The sequence below is a fragment of the Chrysochloris asiatica genome, unplaced genomic scaffold (genome assembly GCF_000296735.1).
Source record: "Chrysochloris asiatica unplaced genomic scaffold, ChrAsi1.0 scaffold00027, whole genome shotgun sequence".
Classification (NCBI taxonomy): Eukaryota; Metazoa; Chordata; class Mammalia; order Afrosoricida; family Chrysochloridae; genus Chrysochloris; species Chrysochloris asiatica.
In genome coordinates, this window is record NW_006408545.1 from 5,217,213 (window position 1) to 5,231,908 (window position 14,696).

Sequence of the window (14,696 nt, forward strand, 5' to 3'; positions counted from 1 at the left end):
GTTAGTGCTTCTTTTCTACCTCTTAGTTCTTTGCATAGTTTCTGGTGTTTTACGAGCTTTCAAACAGTCATCAGGGTATGCCAGTTGATCTTTATTTGCTTGAAGCAACAGAGGAAGGAGAGTTGTGATTAGGAGGAGGAAATGGAATATGTGGCCAACTGCCTCTTTTGCCATAAGACAAGATTACTTTGATGGCACAATGAAGACTGAATTAAGGATCAGATGGTATTAGAGGCAGGGGAACAGGAAGCTTTCTCAATAGTCTAAGAGTTAAATGAGTACCTCTGTGAAAACAATGGTGGTAGGTGTGAGAGGAAGAGCATTTATTAAACATCTGTGTGATAAACATAGTAAAGCAGACTAGGCACTGTGACATCTTTAACATGAGTAAGAATGATTGCCTAGCTTCAGATGGGGACAGCTGATTAGTTTATAGTGTCATTGACTAGAATAGAGACTACCACATTAGGAACAGGTTTGGAGAAAACACAGATAATGAGCTTAGCCTACTCACTTACTGTACCTTTGGGGCTGAGATGAAGAATGAGGTGATACTCAGGGGGAACAAGTCTGATCCATAAATAAGAAATTTAAGAATCTTCAATCCATGCAGGTGGCTGTTGTGGTTTAGGTGTGATGATGTGTTCTATGGAGAGTGTGTGCAGTTAGAAGAAAGTGGGATCCAGGCCTAAAGGCAAGAAGCAGCGTTAATTTAGAAAGTAGTGGAAAATCACAACTTGTGAAAGAGACTTAGAAAAATTGTCATAGAAATCAAGAGAAGAAAGACTTTCTTTGGAGAGCGGGAAGGTAGCTACTGACTGGAAAGATACTATTGAAAGTAGAAAGTAAACATTCTGTCTTAAGCTTTCTCTCTGATTAATTCCATTTTATAGCTTCAGTTACAGTTTTCAAGTACAGTTTGTCTTGGTATAAAACATATTTCTGTAGTATATTCTTCTGTAACTAGTAAGCAGGGAACCTGGGATCTAAACAAAGTTGGTGTGTCTGTTGTAAGGTCTGTACTTTTTGCAGGATACCTCTCTTTCAGATTCTTTCCATGTATTCAAGTCAAAGTTTTTGAGTCTTACCTGTTTTTTCTCTTTGCTTTTTTTTTTTTCTCAATCCCTTCCAACAGCCACAATATGAGAACACTTCACTGCAGGCTTCATTTTCAGAACACTCAGTATCCAATTCGCAGCAGGAGGAACTTGAACAAAAGCTTGCATCAGCTGAGAAAGAGATTTTACAGCTCAATGAGTTTCTCAAACAAAAAATAACCCAATCTACTGACGAAAAGAAGAAACTGGAGGAAAAGGTATATATTTTAATAAAGTTGTATGTGATAACTACATTCTTTCACCAAATAATTTGTCATCTACTTTGTCATGAGGTTTTACATTTATATTAAAGTAATTAGTTTTGCAGTGACTTTAAAAACCTGCTATCAACATAAATCCAAGGATTTTCTTGAGAGGTAAAAATATCCCTTTATTGTTGTTGTTATTGTTATTAAGTGCAGTCAAGTCTGTTCCCACTCGTAGCTACCCTGTATAGGGTTTCCAGAGAGCAGCTGGTGGTTTTGAACTGCCTGTTGTGTGGTTTGCAGTCCAGTGCAGTCCTACAGCACCACACCAGGAGTCCTACCTCTTTATTGTTGTTGTGAAGTGCCATCAAGTCAGATGCAACCCTATATAGGGTTTCCAAAGAGCGACTGGTGAGCTTGAACCACTGACCTTGCAGTGCAAATGGCTTTGCAGTCTGGTGCATAATCCACAGCGTCACACCAGGACTCCCTATATAGTATTATCTATTTTATAGTATTATCTATTTCCATTGAAATCTTTTTAAGTCATTTGCTGATAACTGACTTTTGGTTGTTGTTGTTAGGTGCCATTGAGTTGGCTACAAATCATAGAAACCCTATGTACAACAGAACGAAACACTGCCCAGTCCTGTACCATTCTCACAATTATTGTTATGCTTCAGCCCATTGCTGCTGCCACTGTGCCAATCCATTTCATTGGTGTATTCTTATTTTTCACTGACTCTCCATTTACCATAATGTCTTTCTCCAGAGACTGGTCCATCCTGATAACATGTCTGAAATATGAAAGACAAAATCTCACCAGACTTCTAAGGAACACAGCCTGGTTGTAAATCTTCCAATACAGATTTGTTTGTTCTTCTAGCAATCCATGGTACTTTGAATATTCCTCAACACCATATGATGTTGTAGTAGAATATTGAAGGTGCCATGTGCTTCCAAAAGAACCAGTAGATCTGTTTTAGAAGAAGTGCAGCCAGAGTGCTCCTTGGAGGCCAAGATGGCCAAACTTCATCTCTCATACTTTGGACATATTGTCAGGAGGGACCAGTCAATGGAGAAGAATATCATATTTGGTAAGGTGGAGGCTCAGAGAGAAAGAGGAAGAGCCCCAATGAGATGGATTGGCCAAGTATCAGCATTGATGGACTCAAGTGTGGCTACAGTAGTGAGGTTGGCCCAGGATCGGGCAGTGTTTCATTCTGCTGTGCATAAGGTCGCTGTGGGTCGGTACTAACTCAATGGCATGTAACAACAACAACATAACTCAAATGCATCAATTATTCTATGGTGTTCCTAATTCATTGTTCAACTTTCACATGTACATGAGGCTATTGAAAATATCATGGCTTAGGTCAGGTGCACTTTAGTTCTAAAACTGTTATCTTTCCTCTTGAACAGTTTGGTGCAGCAGATTTGCTAATGCAGTAGTACATTGTTTGATTTCTTGACTGCGGCTTCCATGAGTGTTGATTGTGGACCCAAATAAAATGAAGGCTTTTACAACTTTGATGTTTTCTCCATTTATCATGATGTTATCCATTGATCCAGTTGTGAGGATTTTTGTTTTCTTTATCTTGAGGTGTAATCCATACATATATCAGTAAGGCCGTATTTTCCAATTATTGACCCTTGCTCTTTGTTTCCAACCTTCACATTCCAATCACCAGTCATTATCATTATCAGTGCTTCTTGATCGCATGCTTGATCAATTTCAGACTGAGGAAGTTGGCAGAATTCTTCCAATTTAATTATCATTGCCTTTAATGGTTGGTGATAAATTTGAATAATAGAGGTGTTAACCACTCTTAATACCGACTGGTATTAATCAGTAGATATATGGTTATTATCCTATCACAAACAGCATTTTATTTCAAGATAAATGTGCTTTTTTTTTTTTTTTTTTTTTTTTTAATTTAAGGTTTTTATTGTGGATTGAGTGAAAGTTTACAGGGCACATCATCAGTTTCACATTCAACAATTCATATAACTTGTTTCATTACATTGATTATAATCCCCTCCATATACTCTCAGTTAAAAGTATTTCTCTCTATCCACTTTAGCTTTTTTTTTTAAAAAAAAAACCCACTCAGGTATATATAATAAATTACATCTCCAAAGGGCACATTCTGCAAGTCTGCTCCTGGCCACCAGTTCTTAGTCCTTCTCTTCTTAGTTGTTCAATATTTTGCATATTGAAAGTATTCTTCAATATTGCAACTCAAGGCTTGAAATTTTTCTTTAGTTCTTTCAGCTTAAGAAATGTTTAGCATATTCTTTCTTATTGTTTTAGTTTGCCTCCAGGTTTTTGCACATTTCATTATAATACCTTTGTCTTCTCAAGCTACACTTTGGAATCTTTTGTCCAGCTATTTTTCTGCATCGTGTCTTCTGTTTGATTTAACTTTTCTGTGTTCTTGAGCAAGTTTCAAAGTCTCTTCTGACATATTGATCTTTTCTTTCTTTCCTGTCTTTTACTTCTTTATATGAATTTAGGTTGGGATATACCCCAGATTGTACTTTAGCTCTCATCAGCTTATTTTAATTTTCTTCACTTTCAACTTGAACCTGCTTATGAGCAATGGATGACCTCTTCTACAGTAGGCTTCTGACCTTGTTTTAACTGATGATACTGAGCTTCTCCTTTATCTCTTACAAGGATGTAGTATATTTGATTCTTGTGTATTCCATCTGGTTATTCCACATGTATTGTTGCCAGTTTGTTGTTGAAAAAAAGGTATTTACAATGAATAGGTTTGTTGGTCTTGTAAAATTATATCCTGCATTCTTCAGCATTGTTTTTATCACTAAGGCTACATTTTCCAATTACAGATCCTTCCTTGTTTCCAACTTTAACATTCTAATCACCAGTAATTATCAATGCATCTTGAATTGCATGTTTGTTTAATTTCAGATTGCAGAAGTTAGTAAAAATATTCAGTTTCTTCATCTTTGGCATTTGTGGTTGTTTTATTAATTTGAATAATAGTTTTATTAATATCCTTTTGGATATATGATATTATCCTATCACTGATTGTTGTACTTCAGGTAGATCTTGACATTTTCCTTTTGACAATTGATGTGACGCTGTTGCTCTTCAATTTCTCACTCCTGGCATAGTAGTCCGTGTTTTTGTATGATTTGAAATGGACAATCCTAGTCCATTTTACCTTAGTAATGCCTAATATATGTATCTTCAAGCATTCCATTTTATTGTGGACAGCTTCCAATTTTCCTAGATTTAAAATTTGTTGAGAATGCAATGTTAGCAAATGAAATAAAGCTGGTGTTTTTTTCTGAGCACAAACCCCAAACAAGGCACAAAACAATTTCGTCATCCTAAGAACTTCCATTGTTTATTTTTCCAGTCAATCTCCAGTCCGTGAAACCATTTTTGATATTTATCTCTCATTTAAAAAATATATATTTCTTCATAAGCTCTGTGAAGGCAGAGGCTATATCTGAATGTGTCACCAATAGTATATGCAGCACTAGCCATAATGCCGGGAATACCATTAAATCTGTGAAAGAATTCTTTTAAGTAATATTTACCAAAAGAGAAGAAAGGAAAGCAGATTTGATCCAGAGGAAGGACTGGGAAGTTAACAAGTAAAGAGAAAGAGTTCAAAGATGTCAAAGTGGGTTGTAAGCTCCTAATAGAGCCTGGGAAAGCCTCGTAACAGATGTCAATCTTTTCTACAACAGGGCCTTCCTGTTGCCTTCTAGGGATGATCTCAGTGTTATATAATACCTCCTGAAAGAAAAAAACTTAACAATTTAAAAATACGAGGCAGCTTAAAAAGTTTGTAGGAAAATTTCATTATCTTTTCAGTCAATTTTTCCATAAACTTTTTTGAAGCCCCTTCTTATATACAGAAGATTTCTTAGTGATACCTCATTTACTTGTCAGTAAGTGTTGGGAGTTCAGACCTCATTAATCTGTTAATCTGAAGCAACAGAAAACCTGAATGTTAAAAAAAACAAAACCAGAAAGCTTATCATCAGTGAGCAGGGCTGGAAAATACCAGGGCACAGTGATAGATAATATGTGATCAGCGGATAACAGAGATGTTGTCTAATGTGAGAGTGTTGGCAGGGATTTGTGATAAGGGAAGTAGACTTGACATGATAGCAAAGAAGCCTGTCAACCAGAAGAAAGCTAGGACACCTTTGTGTTTTAGAGACAGTATGCCTAACCTATTTCAATAACTGCTGTTTGAGTGCATCGTTGTGCTACATTTCAGATCTTGTAATAGCTCTGAATTAGGGAGCATTTCCTAAAAATAACTGATTAGTTATGTTTATTGTTGTTAAGTGCTGTCGAGTCGGTTCCGATACATAGCGTCCTTGTATGGGTTTCCAAGGAACGTCTGGTGAATTTGAACCACCAACCTTGTGGTTCAGACCGACCTTGCGGTTGAGTGCTTATCCTAGGATGCCACACCATTTACTACTGCAATTTGCAGGGTCATTTGCTAAGGCCATGTGGGCCTTGATGGGAAACCCAGGAACAACTGATTTCTAGGGAATCTGTTGATAGAGCTCAGCTGCCCTGTAGGGTATAATAATCTTTATAGGAGACGATCTCCAGGCTTAACAACCAACTGAAAGGTCAGTGGTTCAAACCTCACAGTCACACTGGTAATGAATAGTTTGGAAGATTTGAAAGGACATTGGCTTTTAGTCAGATGATGTAGTTTTAAATCTCAACTCTCATCTATATGACTTTTAGTTAAGTCATGAAAGAGCTCTGGATCTCACATTTTAAAAGGGGATTGTATTAAAAGGCCTTCAGTCGTTACCAGTTGGTGAGTTTATCCGTTCTGATCCATCACAGGTTAAATGATGTCACATCAGTAGATTCAGTTGTACTCCTAAGAAATCCCTGATAATAAGGTTTGTGTCTTTTACCAATCAAGATCCCAAATAGTAAACAGATCCAAAAGAGCCCTGGTGGCACAGTGGTTAAGTGCTCAGTTGTTATTGAAAAGGTCAGTAGTTGAAACCCACCATTTACTCCAAAGGAGAAAGCTGTGGTAGTCCGCTTCCGTACAGATTGCCATTTGAGAGACCAGATGGGGCAGTTCTACTCTGTCTTATAGGCATCACATACTTGACTCATGTCAAGCAAAGACGGTTTTTGTTTTGTTTTTAGGTTTGTGGTTTTGAATGTTGTGTTGCCTTGGAAGAAAGGCCTGACCATCTATTTCTGAAGAGTCAATCCTGGAGAACCGTTCTACTCTGGCATATGTGAAGTCACCATGAGTCCCAGTCTACAGCAGCCTGTATTTCTGCTTATTAATGATATTAATGACATGAAATACTAATGCCATTGATGAAATGAATCGATGAAATAAGATGTGATTCATTTTTCCAATTGAAATTGCTTTAAATAAAAGTTGTTATGCACTGGACCTGAAAGAAATTAGGCAAAGCATAAAAAAGAAGCAAGATTGTACACGAGTTAGCTTTAATGAAATATGAAAGAATTATCGTTTATACTACTATTACTGCTCACTTCCCTGGTGACTATGACAGTTAACAAAGAAAACAGAAAAGGCAGCAAAAAATATTTTAGAACTCCTGAAGTTTCTCAAAGAGTAGTAACTCTTTGGGATGCTGGTAATTTTAGGTAAACATGAGTCTGGAGTTAACTGGTTTTTAAACAGCTGTGCATGCATAACAGGTACACTGGTGGCACAGTAGTTAAGAGCTTAACAGCTAACCAAAAGGTTGGTGGTTCAAACCCACCATTCACATGGTGGGAGAAAGATGTGGCAGTTTGCTTCTGTAAAGATTGGGGGGAAATATTGTCAAGGAGCTCATTCCAACTCATAGTGATCCTATACCAAACCCCACTGCTGTTCAGTCGATTCTACCTCAGTAACCCTATTGTTGTTGCTAAGTGCTGTTGAGTCGATTCCGACCCATAGCCACCCTGTATTTCCGACCCATAGTGACCCTGTATAGGGTTTCCAAGGAGCAGCTGGTAATCTTGAACCACCGACCTTGCAGTTCAAACGGCTTTGCAGTCTGGCACATTAACCTACAGCGCCATACCAGTGACCCTATAGGACAGGATAAAACGTGGCCCTATGGGACAGAGTGAAAACCTATGTAGCTGTATATCTTTATGCAATCAGACTGCTACAGCTTTCTCCCATGGAACCACCAACGCTGTAGTTAGCATTGTGCCACCTGGATTCTATCCTTAATTATTGTTGTTGTTGTTAAGTGCTGCCAAGTAGATTCTGACACATAGCGATCTTGTATAGGGTTTCTGAAGAAGCGGCCAGTGAGTTTGAATTACTGACCTTTGGGGTCCAGTGCCTTATCCTGCAGCACCACACCAGGACTCCATAAACATCACAGCCTGGGAATCCTTACAGGGCAGTTCTGTTCTGTTTTACTTTGTCCTTTGAGCTCTGGTGTGGCTCTGTAGGATAAACACTAGACTGCTAACCAAAAGGTCGGCAGTTCAAATTCATCAGCCACTCTTGGAAACTCTATTAAGGGTTACTATGAACCAGAAGCAACTCAGCGGCATACAACACTCTGTCTTATAGACACGTACTGAACCAAAATCTATTTGATGGCAGTGAACTTGGTTTTTTTATTTATTCATGTACACATTGCTTTAATTGATCATTAATATGACAGAACTTGGAATATGAAAATGAAATTTAAACATGGCTTATTTTAGGTGGTAAGGTAAGAAAATCAGTATATAAAAATCCTGAAATTCAACTGATACAAATTGGATTTACTAGGATCATGAATGTTATACGTTCTGTAGTAGGCTTTAAGTTAGTATATTTCATCAATCCTAAGACAACATCAATGGTAAGACACACCTTTATTTTATGTACCTCTTAGAAAGAAAATACGCTGCAAATTCAATTATGACACAATGCTTTAACAGTAGTCTTGCTTGAGGCATGGATTGGTTTTACTAGCCCCTCATCTGGTCCTAGGGATTTGGTAAATTCTGGCCTTAGTTGCATTGCTTAGAACATGATAAGCAATCCCTTTGCGTGTCTGTTAGTAACAAAATAGCTTTACTTACTGTAGGCATTTTCCTTTCTGAGTTTGCACAAAGCATTTAGAACTAGCTTTGCAAAAACAGTAAGGAATTGGAGTCAGCCCCCGGATACGAACACTTGCTTCCCTGATACAGAATTATACCCTGAGGCTCTCTTTCTTTCTGTCTTTCTGGGTGTCTAATAAATTTGTATAAATTGTAACACTTTTGAAGACATTTTAAAACTTCATTTAAATTCAGCACATAGTTTCAACTTGTACAGAATGCTGTTGAAATGATCAAGGTTTTAATAATCTTATGCAGTCACACATGTGTAAGCAGTTGCAAGTGATTCATGTTTTCCACCCAGCTGCCAGCAGTTTGTGACTCCGTACAATAAACACTGGACTGCTAACCAAACTACTTGGTCCAGTGGTTCAAGTCCACCAGCCGCTCCATGGAGATCAATAAGGCTTTTTGCGCCCACAGAGATGTACAGTCTCAGAAACCCTATCCAGGGTCGCTATGAGTTGGAACCAACTTGACAGCACTTACCAACACCAACAACAAAAGTATCAGTTGTAAAAGCAAGCAAGCAAACAAGGAAAACCCTCCAAAGAGTTGAGAGAGGAAAATTTGAAGAAATATGTATCTTAGAATTGATGAAAAAGGTGTATCTTACATAATTAAATTCATGATCATCTTAAACTAAAACCTAAAACTTGGTGAATTCAATGATACTTAGGGTGGAAATGTTGATTTTGTTATTTTTAATCATTCAAAACCATTAAAGAATTGTAATTTTTTTCTTTAGCTTAAAACCAGAGATAGGTACATCAGTAGCCTGAAAAAGAAATGTCAGAAGGAATGTGAACAAAACAAAGAAAAGCAGAGAAGAATTGAGACCTTGGAAAAATATCTGGCTGATCTGCCAACTCTCGATGATGTACAGAGTCAGAGTCGACAGGTAACATGAAGTAAAATGCTCATCTCCTAATGACATGAAACCTGTTTTAATTTAGGTTGACTCTTTAGAAATTTAGCAATTTTTATAAATTAAAAATTTAGTTAGATATTTGGATAATCTAAGTTAAATTGGGCTGATTCTAAGTTAAATTTTTAATGGTTATTTTTAGGAGTTTATTGTAATGAAAAACTGTTCATATCAGCACGAATAGATCATTTTTTATTGGAAGTTGATATGTGGTCATCTTCACAGTGAACCTTCAAGTTGTATACTAAAGGGTTATTTTTAGACCAGTGTGGAACACCCTCCCTCGCCCCCCCACTGGTCTAAAATAGCTCAGTTCTGGCTTTTCCCAGTATTCTTTGGGCTTCACCAAGGCTCAGCATGGTCTTTTGTTGACTATTTGTCTAGCTAATTTCCTTCATTCTCTTTAATCTTGCCATAAATTCTTTGACCTCTATTTACGTCTCTGGATTCTGACCATTTTCCTTTCTTAATAACACCTCTTCTGAAGCCTTTCTACTTAACTCTGGTAGGGCCTGCTCATGTAAATTTAGTTATAAATCTGTCAGCCTTACTCTTCCAAAAGTCTTTCTAATCCAAGTTTTTTTTTTACCTCTATACCGTTCGCCTTTGTAGCCTGATTTTTTTTTTGGGGTGGGGGGTGGGGGATGTAGGAGTCTGTCCTATGCATTGCAAGATGTTTATAGCAGCATTCCTGGTCTCTCCCTCCAAGATGTCAAAAGGACTGCTTTTCTCCTGCCTCCCCATATAACCAAAAATGTTCACAGACATTTCTAAATATCCCTTGGAGGGGAAAAATCACCCTGAGTTGCAAATGATTGATCTAATGGCATGAAATGCCATTTTTTTTGGTAGACTGTACATCTACATGTTGTTGTTGTTAAGTGCTGTCGGGTCAATTCTGACCCATAGCAACTCTGAGGTACTGGGTTCCTAAGGAGCAGCTGGTGGGTTTGGACCACTGACTGTGTGGTTAGTAGTCTAGTGTTTATCCCACAGCACCATGCCAAGAATCCAAAGGTCTATATATTAGTCCCTATTTTATATTAATTTAAAAGTTGAAAAACCAAGAGGCTAAAGTCAGGAAGGAACTAAATAACCATAGGAGTTGCATCAGCAGAAACAGATCCATAAAACTTAAAAACCATGAGACTGGTCAGGTTTGTATCTCTGTCTCCTAGAAATTTCTGATCTTCATCTTCACAATTCCGTTCTCCCAGCTCCCTTCCATTCAAAAGAAAGGATCGTGTTAATAAGTACTAAAGATGAGATGAAGACAGTGTGATTTTAACCATAAGTCTACTAATGCTTAATGCTTGAGAACAAAATACGAATTTCTAATAGAAACTCGTTTAAAAGCATTGCATGTGTATTAACTTTCTTTTAAAAGTTTTTATTCTGAATTAAGTGATAGTTTACATGGGAGAATATTAGCTTTACATTCATCCTATTGTATTTGTTTCATTGCAATGATTAAAACCCCCTACAGGCATCATCAAACAACCAAAGGGTATACCCTGCAAGCCTTGGCCCCACCCCCCAGCCATCAGCACACAGACCCTCTCCCTCCTTGAGTTCAGAGTCCCCAGCCACTCCATCTCTCCACGTCATCTTCTCTGCTTCCATCTCTGGCGTCACTGCTTCTCTATATAGGGTCCCACACTCTGCTTTTCTCCCTTGATGGTCCCAGGGACCTCTGCTCCTGGACTGCAAAATCAACCACTCCCCTCCTTTTGTTACAAAACGTCTACCTTTACATTTCCAACACTCATAATCAGTCCTGATAGCAATTATTCACTTCTGAACCACAAGAGTCTTATCCTCATCTTCTTTCATCAGCCCTGTCCAGACAAGTTGGAAACCATTCAGTGGAGATTCTACCTTTCCTCCTACTTCCCTTTATTGGTGACCAATGTGGTCACCAGCAAGACTACTTGCCTGCTGGTGTATTACCTTGGAGTTTAAATCTTTAGAAGTGGGTTTGCCCTGATGGGACCCAATTGCTTGCCTTGATGGTTCCCAGGCAGCGAACAACTTGCTTATTCTTGTAGTAGTAAGTCAGACTGCCATTATTGTTTTTGTTTTTTCCTGCTAGTCTGTCTTTCAAGAAGTATCTTCTGTTCTTCTAGCCACTCCAGGCTGGTCTGCTTGTCCTTTCAAGTGGAAATTTCTCACCTCAGAAGATTCTGGATGGGGATCAGGATTCCACCTATGGTCTTATGCAATGCAAAGGCTCCATAGGAAGCCTCCTTCACTGGGCAAGTTGTAGCCCCATTTTAGGTATTCCAATCAGTTGTAGGCTGAAGATGGACTTACAAGCTTTCTGTGATGATGTTTCTGGCTAGTGTATGAGCTTTAAAAAAAAATCTCTTTAGCTTCAGGTTCTGGAAGAAAAAAATAAGAATTTGCAAGAGGCTTTGATAGATATGGAGAAAAAGCTTGAAGAGATTAAAAAACAGTGTCAAGAGAAAGAGGCTCAACTGATTTGCCAGAAAAAGAAAGAAAAGGAGTTGGTAACCACAGTACAGAGGTAAGAAAAACTGCAGCTATCTATACACATTACTTTAAAATTATTAATAATTTTCATAAATTATTTCACAGCAAAGAATTTATAACTACTGTTATATCATTCTTAGAAATGTGATGTTATGAGCCAAAAGTATAATTTAATTGAAGCAAGTTGTCTCAATTGTGAATTAACATCTCCATGCAACATGATATCTTGTCAAAGGTTTTAGATTAGAATAGTAAAAATGTACTTGAAGACTGGAAGTATCAGACAAACTTTTAATCTGTTGGCTTTGTCAAAAAATAAGTAAAAAATGTAAAGAACAACAAAAAAGCAAAATAAACAGCAAAAATAAAGATGCTCAAACTGTTCTTAATAAAATAAATTATTGATTGCACCTTATATGAGGTGCATGTACCTTTTTGCCATGTACCTTCACATTGGCTCTTATATCTTGTCTTATGATTCTCTTATCTTTAAAGTTAATACAGTTAAAATTGCAGTTAGGGTATCATTGATAAGGTCTTCATCTAATATATTTCAGCTTAGAAATGGAAACTGGATTTCTGAAAGGCCTAGAGAACTATGCTATATATATGGGCACACGTACTCTCCTTTTATGAAACTTAAGCCAATTAATAGATTACTAAAAGGAGCTCTGGTAGCGTAGTGGTTACAAATCGGGCTGCGAACCTTAAGGTTAGCGGTTCAAAACTACCAGCCGCTCCGCGGGAGAAAGATGAGGCTTTCTACTCCCGTAAGGATTTACACCCTTGGAAACCCTGTACAGGGTCGCTATGGGTCGGAACCGACTTGACGGCACTTAACAACAACAACAACAACCTTCAATAGGTAAAATGATCCTAAAGAATAAGATATCAAAATAAAAAGCTAAATGTAAGAGATATACTGTTTGTGCCTATCTATCTATTACATAATATAGTTTGTTGACAACTTTTAATCAAACTCCATCTTATAAATACATGATAAGACGGCTTAACTGTTACTTTCCAAGTCTTTAATTTACCTGGTGTACTTGTTTCCCTTGGATTTTTCCCTTGCAGAAAATCTTTGCTTTCTGAAAAAAAAATTTCATCTTCAGTGTTCCTAATCTTAGTTCCAAATTTTAAAAATTAAATGCTTTTGATTCTACCCTTATTTTTCTCCTCCTTCTTTCTTTCTTGCTCTTTAATTTCCCAACTTACAACTCCATACCTTACATTATACTTTCTAGACTCAAAACAGCTTTCTGACCTCCACTAATGCAACTGTACTTTCTCTTTCTATCAATTCAACAAAAGGAGATAATGTGTTTCTTCTGGATATATAAAACATTATGATCATAAATTCAGGCTGTATTGTCTTAGGAGCTAAATTAGAAAACCTTGAAAATAATTCTGACATTATTATTTTGTTCCATTATGTGTGTTTACATATTTAGTATGACTTTACATGTATTATTGTTGTTAAGTGCTGTCGAGTTGGTTCCGACTCATAGGGACATGTATAGGGTTTCCAAGGAGCAGATGGTGGGTTTGAACTGCCAACCTTGTGGTTCACAGTCCAGTACTGATCCTACAGCACCACACCAGGAGACCATTTACATCTATTAGCACTTCCTTTTTTATTAGCTGTTTTGAGAGCGTTGAGCCTAGTATTCTTGATTTGGAAAGATTTTGTACAGTACTTTTTAGAATTCCTTGTTGATCTCTTTATATTGACACTGATCTGTGATGACTGTATCTCAGAAAGTTTCTCTTCATCTCAGATAGATACAAATGACCAAGAAGCTCTTCTATAGTTTTTCAGTAACTGTATGACTCTGGTGTCATTTGATTTGGGTGAGTGGGTGGAGTAATGTCAGCTGTCTTGGCTCTGTAATAATATTCCTTAATGAACTTCAGATACGTATGTGACTATGAAACATTTGTTTACTTTTAGAGAATGTTTCTCAATTTCCTACTTTATGAATACTTAAGAACTACTGGAGTTTATAAATGAAATAAAAAAGTTTTCTATTAGAAATGGAATATGTGGGTGGAATCCCTAATAGAAGAGTAGGCATCTTTGCTATTAGTGAGACTTATTGTTTTCCTAACTCTGGTAGCATAATGGTTATGAATTGGGCTGTGAACCTCAAGGTCAGCAGTTCGAAACTACCAGCTGTTCCGCAGGAGAAAGATGAGGCTTTCTGCTCCCGTAAAGATTTACAAGCCTCGGACACCCTGTGCAGGGTCGCCATGAGTCGGAACCGACTCTGTGGTACTTAACAACAACAACAACAAGTGAGTATACCTCATAACCTGAAAATGTATACATGAAAGAAAATGTGTTTTTCCCCCAAGATATAGTATATTTCCCCCTTTTTGTGGCTGGCCTTGTGTATGTGTGCGTGTGGGAGATGTTAATATTTTCAATGCATCATCTTAAGCATATGTTAATATTTCAATGCATCATCTTAAGCAGTATTATGTTATAAATACATAGGAGTATCTTGATTCCAAATTGGAAAAAAAAAAGTTTTTTTAAATACAATCAGTTAATTTTTCATGTTTAGACTGAAAAAGCAAATATTCTCATGAAAAGCAATAATGTGTACTACATTGAAGTCCTGGTGTGGCACTCTAGGATAAGTACTGAACTGCTAACCGCAAAGTCAGTGGTTCAAACCCACCAGCTCTTTGGAAACCGTATATAGGGTTGCTATGAGTCAGAGCCAACTTGATGGCACTCAACAACAATTACATTGGTAATACATAAAAAATTTTCAGGCACTATTAAATACTAACACGTCTGAAGCCCTTGTTGTATTATCTAGGGTCATTTCTTGTGCAAAATCTAGGTACAGTAT

General features: G+C 37.3%; 1 protein-coding gene across 1 annotated transcript in view; it reads left to right on the forward strand.

Annotated features, from left to right (window-relative positions):
- CEP85L (centrosomal protein 85kDa-like) overlaps positions 1–14,696 on the forward strand; it is a 159,794-nt gene that overhangs the window by 117,752 nt on the left and 27,346 nt on the right. Inside the window, exons 6-8 of the mRNA XM_006839889.1 lie at positions 1,136–1,315; positions 9,160–9,312; positions 11,712–11,866. Coding sequence (XP_006839952.1) covers positions 1,136–1,315; positions 9,160–9,312; positions 11,712–11,866 — 488 coding nt within the window. The remainder of the gene's footprint in view (positions 1–1,135; positions 1,316–9,159; positions 9,313–11,711; positions 11,867–14,696) is intronic.